General features: G+C 38.0%; 1 protein-coding gene across 1 annotated transcript; it reads right to left on the minus strand.

Moving 5' to 3' along the window:
• Positions 1 to 1,535: 1,535 nt before the first annotated feature.
• On the minus strand, positions 1,536 to 8,404 carry dnajc4 (DnaJ (Hsp40) homolog, subfamily C, member 4). Its single transcript, XM_044363318.1, has 8 exons — positions 8,309 to 8,404; positions 7,736 to 7,809; positions 6,419 to 6,543; positions 6,035 to 6,125; positions 5,449 to 5,630; positions 3,869 to 4,036; positions 2,891 to 2,977; positions 1,536 to 2,754 (listed from the first exon to the last, which is right to left on the minus strand). Exons 3-8 carry the CDS (start codon positions 6,508 to 6,510, stop codon positions 2,658 to 2,660), a joined length of 717 nt encoding a protein of 238 aa, XP_044219253.1. The 5' UTR covers positions 6,511 to 6,543; positions 7,736 to 7,809; positions 8,309 to 8,404; the 3' UTR covers positions 1,536 to 2,657.
• Between the last annotated feature and the right edge of the window lie 1,756 nt (positions 8,405 to 10,160).

Raw genomic sequence — 10,160 nt, forward strand, 5'->3', positions numbered from 1 at the left:
GCTTCTTGATGATGAATGAATATCTAGTTAAACTGAGCAATTATTTCAAATAAGTTCCTCTGGGAATCAGCTTATATACTCAACACAGCTACTGACTAACCTCTAACCACAATAGCTAAATTTTAGTCTAAACAGGCTTTTTCACAGCAGAAATCTTGACTTGTCATAGCAGTAAAAGCAAAGGTGTTACTAATAATATCAACAATGACTCTGCTGTATTCAGGTGTCACGACAGCGTGACGGTGAGTCAGCACGAACAAAACCAAGAACCTCAAACTGAGGCAGATAAACTGATTTCAGCCATGATTAACTTCATTGTTTACACCCGTGCTTTTCATGCTCAAACACCTCCAAATGTCCTCTGTGTGCTCTATAATTAGCACCGAATTACACAGTTCTTTCCAGGAGATTATTAGGAAATAATGGACCTGTAAACTGAGAAATGAAAAACATGAAAAACCCAAATAAATGAGAAACTTTGATGATGATCTTGTGACTCACGCTCTTAAATGTCTGAAATCTTGGCTGTGGCCTTGATAGGAAATAAAATTCACATTGTGTTGTAACAGCCTGATTAAAAGAGACATTTTCTTTTCTCCTAATTTACACAATAAACAAATGAACTCAATGGTATTTATTGCAGGACAGAATCACATCAAACAAGGTAGTTTAGTATTTGGGAGCCCTGCTCGGAAAGATTTATTAATACTCCAAACACTATCAATAGTTTTCCAAATAATAAATCAAGGTTAATGAACGTTTCATACACAGCTCATTATTTCAGCGGATGATTTGACACTTTCACCTCTGTCTAAACTAAGCTGTCTTCATATCTGGTTTACATGTGTGGTAGCTCCCTTTCCCATAAGCCTTTTCTTCCATCAGTGTGTGTGTGTGTATGTGTGTGTGTGTGTGTGGCCATGCTGACAACAGAGTCTCAGTCATTATGGTGTTTGGGTTATGACAGGCCACTCACACGCCACATGAGGGTGAGGGTGTCTGTATGCTATGCGGGGATATGTTATCTCCCGCTGACGTCTCAGCACAAGACAGATGAGAAGTCAAAATCTTTTCCTATAACATAATTCACACAGTAGTTACGGGATCTTGCATAAGTGAGTGTAAGTATTCTGGGTTGTTTTTAAAAAAAAAAAAAAAAAAATTAACAAAAACAAACCAGCAGTCTTTGCATAACTGGTGGTGATTTTATAAACATAACTTTCATGTGAATGTTAATATGCAAACAAGTCTGTCCAATTACAGCAATACTGAGTCTTCTGTATGGTTGTTCATTACAAGTCTTTGTAATTCTTCGAATCACAGGAGACCAAAGTCACAGCAGAAACTAAGCACTGAAACCGTTGATTAACTTCTAGTAGTTCTTATTTTTTCCCCTCCGAGATCTTCTTCATTATCTTTAGTAGTAAAAAAGAAAAAATTATAAGCGGGGAAGTCATCATTTTGAAGTCTCTGTACTCTGCTCTGTCTTACAAACCCAACTGTGAACGTGAAGCAAAGCACGCAGGGAGTAATGATTGACGAGACAAAGTTGATCTTTTAATAATTTCTCACTGACGTCCCAACAGGGAGAAGATAAGGCAATCAAAAACAGAAAAAACAACAATCTGTAATATCTAAAAACTGAGAGGCAAAATGGTAAATGTTGGTACTTGAACTTGTTGAAATGAACAGTGAAGATGTTTTTATCAGTAATCATCTTTCCATTCAGTTTGCACATTTCCACAGTCTCTGTATTATTAGTTACAGTTTGACTATAAATAAATTACTACTGTGTTACCCTTTTTCAAGTCATGATATTGATCATTTATAAATTCCATTTCTAACAAATGGAGTTGCGCCTCCATCTGATCATTTCTACAGTAACAGAGGATCAATAGAGGGAACAATGAGGAGCTGACCAGTGATATCCCAAAATTCAGCAGCTGGGAATGATGAACACACCCAGTGATGTGTCATGTTTTAACCATTTTACCCCTAAAAACATTCATGCTGAAAATGTAGACTTTGCATGTGCATCCTCCTCAATGCCCCCTTTACAGAACGAGTCCCATCAAACTCTTGGTACTCTTGTGTGCTACCGCAGATGTGATTTTAATCAATATCAGTTTCTTTTAGCACCGAGAAACATATCAGCTTTGCAACAGTCGCCTCATCATGACTCGATCAACACGTCTGAGTCTCACCTGCTTTGTTCCACCGACACCAAAGTCGATCTGAGGACGATAACATGTTACTTTGACTTCATTAAAGGCAGTTTATCAGTGTTCATTACGGCTCCTCTGAACAAACAGCGGAGAGGTTTGTGTACAAACTGCATCTAGACCCTTTGAACAGCAGCATTGGTATAAATGTTTTATGAGCAACCTTTAAAGTCCAGTTTAACACAGCTCAGCTTGGTTAGAAATAAACCATGAGTGACAATAAAGAAACCCTCCCACGTCACACCCATGTCATTCCCCAGCGTCACTAGCGAGGGCAAAACGAGGGTGTATCAACATGTGTAAATAGGTCAGAATAACCTTTAAAAACTCTAAAAACTACTACCACATCCAGTCAGCTGCATATTCCTCCTGCTGGCAGCTCAAACTTGATTCCCAGACGATTTCGGTCATCACGTAGCACAGCTGGAGACTCTCCTACTTGTTCTCTCCATCGTTGTTGATTTTGTATTTCTCCAGAAACTCCGCGTGTTTCTGCCGCAGGATTTCTGTCTGTCTCTTAAAGCCGTTGATCCTGATAAATAGCACAGAAATGCTTTTAAGTCCTCTGAATCACACAGCCAATCAAATAGTTAGCACATAATCAAAACAAATGTACTATTACCAACCAAATTATATCAAACAGGGGGAAAAGCTGTTCTTGCACAAACCTCGCTCTCTCTTTGGATTCATTGTATATTTCTGTGATGACTCGATCTTTCTCGTCCATGAAGTTATTGTGAACTTCCTCCAGTTTACTGTAATAGTTGAAGAAACGCTCGAGTTAAGACAATCTCAACAGAATAACTTTGCTTAACCTAAAAACTCGGAGCGCAGCAGGCGTCCTGTATGCTCAGTTGTTATTTATGAGTTTGTACAGCTGTGATAACAAGCTCTTCAGATCACAACCCAGTGAATCTCCACAAACACAAGTGCCACCGAGTCGGTGTGTGAAAACAAATACGAGGCCACAAGCCGCGAGGTTGTGCCAAGACACATGGTACAGAGACATGTCCTCAAACAATCCTCGCTCATCTGGAGGTTGAACGTGCAGCAAAGGAAACGTGAGAGTAGAAGCAGTAAAGGGAAAATGTGAATTCAGGAAATAATGTGACGGGCTGCGGCGGGAAGATCTGAATAACTATATTTTAATAACTAGACTTTAGATGTTTTCAAGTCTGTCTTAAAACAACAGTCAGGTGCCAAAACGAACATTGAAACATGTTTTTCTTGTAATCATCCCTCTTGGTCATACTGACCATTAGAAGATCCCTTCATAATGCATTTACAATGCAAGTGTTGGGGCCAAAATCCACAGTCCCCCATCTGTGCAAAAACGTATTTAAAAGTTCATCTGAAGCTGATATGAAGCTTCAGTCGTCCAAAATAGTCAAATCCAGTACATATCTTTCAACATTACAGTCTTTTTAGTGCCAAAGTCCCTCTTTTTGTTTCTATACTTCCACCGCAGCTCAACAGGGAAACACAAAGAGGGAATTTGAGGCTATGAAGACTGTAAATATGGCAAATATCAACTTGATATGACTAACTCAGACTATCCCTCAACTATCCTGCGATAGTTTCCCTTTTAAAAAGTCTTAACTAAAGTGACAAAGTAACGAAAAACACAGTAAGTTCTGTGTTTTTACCTGAAGAAGACCATGTGGGCTCCAACACTGAGAAACATAGTGATGATGCAGTAGCCCACCAGGCGGAAGTTCCTCCTCCTCCTCTTCTGCCACTCCTCTGCAGTCATCTCCTGAGCCTGAGAGTGACGGAACTGCTCCCAATAACGAATGTTGTCCTGCGCCATTGTACTGGTGGAGAAACAGTTGAAGAAAGAGTGTGAACAGACATATTTCATGAGGGAAGCCTGATAGATTGGCGTTCGATAGAGAACACGACTGTTGAGCCAGTTATAAATATGATTTAGGCAAATCTGTTCCAGTCTGGTTAAGTTGGTGTTTTTAATCAGCAGATAACATCATAGAGAGTGTGGTGTTGAAGGATTTTATTAGTTTGTCTTTTGATTCAGTTGCTGCCCATTGTTTTCATTGAGATTATTTTGTCAGATTTGACATTTAATGAAAGTGGCCAACAACAGTGAGAAAACAGAAATCTAATGAAATGTTCTGTGAACGACAATACTGGAGATTCCTGAAACATATGAATCTATGTATAAAGCCTTCCAACTGCGCAAAGACGTCATCATCATTCAATATTTGGCTGATTAATTAATTTGTCAAAACAACCACCTTCGTGTCCTCATGAGAACAGACAACCAAACTAGAGCTGCAACTAACGATTCTTTTCTGGATTAACTGATTAGTTGTTTGGTCTATAAAATGTCAGAAAATGCAGAAAAAATGTTGATTATTGTTTCACAGAAGACTAAAGAAACCAGAAAATATTCACATTTGAGAAAATGGCACACGAGAATTTTGACATTGGTCTTTCAAAAATTACTCAAAACAATTAATTGATTGGCAAAATAGATGGCAATTAATTTTCTGTCAATCGATTAATCGTAAATCGTAATCTCTAAATCAAACTACCACCAATGAAATTAAGTCAATACCAAAGCAAATAATCAGCTCAAAATAATCCAGATTGACTGAGTTTCACCAAACTTATGTACAGTTAAATTGGTGCATTTGAAGGTACAAACGAGCGTCGTGTGCGTCTGGATGTGACTCTGTCAACGTTGGTCTGATCAGTCGTCATAAACAAATCATTCTCATAATGGGCTCAACAAACGTGATGTGTGTCCCTGACTTTAGTTAAACTTCTACTTAGTTGTCAGCTGACAGTAAACGAAAAATATTTTTCTGCCATTGCTTCACCAAAACCACAATCTGCTGAAGACTGAGTGATGCTTCGCACAGACACAAATACAGTTTAGCAGACACAGTTTCTAGATTCACGCATAACATTGAACAACACCAGAAGAATGAAACTACAGTATGCACGCTTCCATCAGGAATCATTTATACAAATATGAATAGAGGGGTGCAGTCTTCACAAGAGGAGCATTTCCCATGAGAGTGTGACAGAACGCAAACATTAGCCCACAGATGAGTCGTTTTTTAAATTAAAACTATAAGTTGCATTTATTGCTGCATCAGTTTTTCCCACACGAGCAGTGTTAGAGAGTGTGGAGGACGGTCAGCTTACGTAACACTAATTAACAACACAAGCTGTGACAGATTGTGTAGGTGTGTATCTTCACCTGGCTCTGTAGCTGGTATGACTGGAGGTAGATCTGAAGGCCTGGCTCCCGCTGTAGGGGTGTCTGATTTTCAAGTCATACTCCTTCCTGCTCGGCTCCTTGCTCAGCACTCGATAGGCCTCGTTCAGCTCCACAAACTGGCTGTGCAGCCCCGGGTTGGACGGGTCGCTGTCTGGGTGCAGCTGCAGTGACACACGACGGGCGGATCAGTAAGATTAAGTGTACACACACACACCGAACCAACCAACCAAGAGATATTCTAGTGCAGGCATGAGCTCATCTGTACATGTATACATAAGTAAAATGTAAAAACTCTTTCATTTTCTACTAAATGTACGCCTCTGTATGCTTTGCACTCAACTATGCTTCCTCTCTAACGGGTGAGTCATCGCACCCTTTGATTGTGCCAGAACCACTTGGTAAATATAAATCCTTATTTACACTGGTGACCACAACATGAAAACAGTGAAAAAGCCAACTGTGGGAACAGTAAACACATAGAAACTAGGCTGTGAAAGGCTGCCCTCATGTGGCTACACATGTTCTCTAAATACACAGCTCACTGAGGAGTGATGAGGACTCTTACCTTTTTAGATTTGTCAAAAAATGCATTTTTTATTTCCTCCAAGGTTGCATCAGTTTTGACTCCCAGGAGATCATAGTAGTTCACAGCTTTTCTGAAGTGAGAAAGCAAAACAATTCAAAACAGACACACAGACCTGTGAAAAGCAGAGCACTTGTTAAATCCAACACACACTGTCTGCTCCTGTTTTAACTGAATTATTATGTACTTTAATTACCTTTGTGTCCATGTATGCAAGCGTATCTTTGCTTGCTTTCATGTATGATGATATGTATGCTTGTATTTTATGTCATTATACATGTATTACTCTTGGCCTGAAGCACACTTTGTTGCTTTCTGTATGAAATATGCTCTATAAATAAACTTGACTTGACAAACAAAACAGACCTGTATGCAGCGCTCTGGGAGAGCAGACGTAGTCCACTCTTGCAGCACCAAAGACAGCTCTGACAGAGACGCAGCTGAGCCTCCAACTGCATGATGGAAATGTCCTGAACTTCAACACAGAGGACCTGAGCAGAGAGGAGCAGCTGTCAACTACAGAACTGGTGTACAAACAGACAATAACAAGAGAACAAGAAAGACATTTAAAACAGGCAGACTTCAGACACGTCACTCTCAGTTGCAGCATTTAAAAGGCCCTAAAAACCTTTTTTTCTCAGCTTCTTACTGTGAATGATTTGGTTCTACATGAAGACAACACGTAGGGCAAGCTAGTAGTCTTGGTTATTTTGCATAAGAGATTTCTGTATTTGCTGCTTTGTCTTCTTTTGGGTTGCAAAGGGTCAGGGCTTAGTTGTAAAAAAAAAACAAAAAAAAAAAAACGTGATGTCATATACTTCAGCATCAATCAGAAAAATTTGATTCAACATATGGTGACAGTTTTGGGGCTGTTTGCTTATGTTACCTAACCAGGGTTTTTGTGTTTTAAAGTCTTAATAACAAATATCAAAGTTTGTTTTTTTTTCTTCTGAACTTTAACTTTGATTCCTGCATATTTTTGTCATGAATATTTAAGGTTATATAGAAATATTTGGTGCTATGATAGGGACTTCACTCTGAATTCAGAGTTGCTTGCGAAACACTGTTGGTTGATTCCGATGTTTATTTTATACAAAGAGAAAAGAGAAAAAATAGAGACAAAAAACAAATGCTGGAGACGGTGTGGTAAAAATGTCTGGTCATTTTGATATTTACTAGACTTGTCTATTCATTTTATAATATGGGCAAAAAAATTGCCAAAGAGAAAATTACAATATTTGGTATAGAAGTTGCTTCTTCAGAAAATGACATCACTTTACTGTAATGCAGCCTTTAAAACAAGGAAAAGACAACACTTATGCCATATCAAAGTATTCCAATATCCAAAATCTAAGACAATATCTAGTCTCATATCACAATATCAATATAATATCAATATGTTGTCCAGCCCTATTTTGTGCTGTTGGTCAGACAAAACAAGCAAACTGAAGAAACCCCCCCAGGCTCTGAGAAAACGTGAAATCCTTATTTTTCTTTACATTTTACTTTACATTTTATAGACAATGCAAAACAAAGCATTTCATTGATGATGAAAATAATGTTAGCCAACCCCCATTGTGCTTAAAAAAACAAGCAAACAATAAAAACAGTTTGTCATAAAGAGACACACTGTTGGTGGAAGAAGTGTTTTACCTTTTAACCTCACTAATAGACATGTTTTACCTTTCAGTGTGTTTCCATTGATTGAAAATTATGGAGTCAGCAGCTGTCCCCTCATCTGGAAACACGTGACCTGACTGCGGACCAAAACAGAGGACGAGGTGAGTAAAATATTTAGAAAATTAATTTAAAAAACATATTTAAACAACCAGCTACTTCTTGGACCTGTTTTATTGTGTGATAAACACAACTTGTTACATTTAAGTTAAACACCACGCAGCTGTGTTACAGGGGGCGTGTGCAGTCAAATTACTTTTTTATACACTTCTAAATTAATCTGACGTGACTTTTTTCATCAGCTTCTACACCAGCTACGTGGCAACTGCTGGGTTTGTTTACAGATTACAAGATACAATGAACAAATCTGTCAAGTTACGATTTTGAAGCAGGAACACTTTGTTCTGATACCTGAGCAGCAGAGCTAGCTACTGTTAGCCGGGTTAGCTTTAGTTATTGTTAGCCACTCTGTGCTAACGATGATGTAATTACAGAAAGATGGAGAACAAACATGAAACAATCCTCTGACATTTTTAAAAAAGTATAAAACCGCCAATTAAGAGTAGAAAAGTGACATACCAGCTGAGCTCAGTTTCATAACACGGTAGCTGAGCTGAGGGGCTGTTACATAAACTCAACTGTGTCAAGCTAGCTGTAGTTAAACCGGAAGTAGGAGATTTATCCTCCAGAGGTGGAAGAAGTACTCAGATACTTCAGTAAAAGTACTAATACAACAATGTAAAAATACTCAATTACATGTAAAACTCCTGCATGAAAAATCCTACTGAAGTAAAAGTACGTAAGTATTATCAGCTTTATGTAGTTAAAGTATTACAGTAAAAGTAGTTTCGTCCCTCTGACTGATATATTATTATATATGACATCATTAGATTATTAATACTGAAGCATCAGTGTGTAAGCAGCATGTTACTGTTGTAGCTGCTGGTGGTGGAGCTAGTTTCAACTACTGTATATACAGTTAGCTAGTCTAGTCCAGTGGTTCCCAACTTAGGGCCAGGCCCCTCCAAAGGGTCACTAGATAAATCTGAGGGGTCGTGAGATGATTAATGGGGGAGGAGAGAAGTTCTGATACACAAATCTGTTTTCAGTTTCAGATTTTTTCTCTAATCTTTGATTTTTGGTGAAATATTGGATCATTTGATTATTTATTGAAATTAAACCATGTGAGAAGTTTAGAGGGAAAAATCACTATTTGGTGGAGCTGTTATCAACACATAGACATCTGAAATGTGACCCGACTACACACTGCTTTTGGTAAGATGTTAAAAGCCAAAAAGGTTGGAAACCACTGGTTTCATCTTTAACAATGTGTTGTCTTTTAAAAGCTTGTTATATTATCCATTATTTCAAATCTTCATCTGAAAAGTAACTAAAGCTGTCAAATAGATGTAGTGGAGCAGAAAGTACAATATTAAAATTGTCTCTAGGGTTTTATTTTTATCATGACCAGAAGTCGTCATTGATCTTTGGTGACTTGACAAACACAAACACGCCCCTGCACGTGTTTGTTTGCCAGGATTTTAACCCTGTGACTGCCGAGTTCACCTACAGAGGTGAAACACAGGTTTTATGTGATATAAAAAAATACCAACATTTTCTGAACTCTACATGACACATGTTAAGTCTTTAAAATTGTGTATGATTATTTTCATTTTACACAACTGTCGGTAAAACTATTTCTGATGATGAATCATATTCTTGCTCGCTGGGTGGCGGTAACTAACACATTTTGCCACCCGTAGATATAAATGTGTTCAGGTGAGTCGTCATTTGCGAAAACAAGGTAAACCAGCCGCCACTTGGATTTTCATGCGCGTCTATTGACACTGTTACGTTACCGGTGCCTGGAGCGGCCAAAAAGGACGAAAGACTCGCAATTTCTCACGTTTTATTACACATCATGATTCAATGAAGTCTTGTTAAATGTGATGTCACCAAATAGCTCTAAGTTGATAAAACCGTTTCCATAATAGAAAGTTAAAGGGAAAGTCAGCTGAAATTACATTATATCATTCATAATCTCCTCATATTTGAAATGTCATAAAAAAAATCCTTAAGCAGTTTGCTGAAATTTTTCCTTTAATTTTCTCAAACACTGTACTGTTAAATAACCCCTAATTTAACACGGTCATGGTCAGGGTCATTATGAGACAATTATGAATGTTATAATGACAGTTGAACTGACTTCCCTTTAATTTTCTCAAAAACTGTACAGTAAAATAACTCAAGGGCCACACTGAACATTGAAAATTTCAGCAAACGTCTTAAAGAAAAAAAAAAAAAGACCCAAATTCAAATATGAGGAAATTATGAATGGTATAATGTAATGTGAGCTGACTTTCCCTTTAATTTTTTATTATGGAAAATGTTTTATCCACGTAGGACTTATTCGGTGACGTCACATTCAACG

The sequence above is a fragment of the Thunnus albacares genome, chromosome 10 (genome assembly GCF_914725855.1).
Source record: "Thunnus albacares chromosome 10, fThuAlb1.1, whole genome shotgun sequence".
Taxonomy (NCBI): domain Eukaryota; kingdom Metazoa; phylum Chordata; class Actinopteri; order Scombriformes; family Scombridae; genus Thunnus; species Thunnus albacares.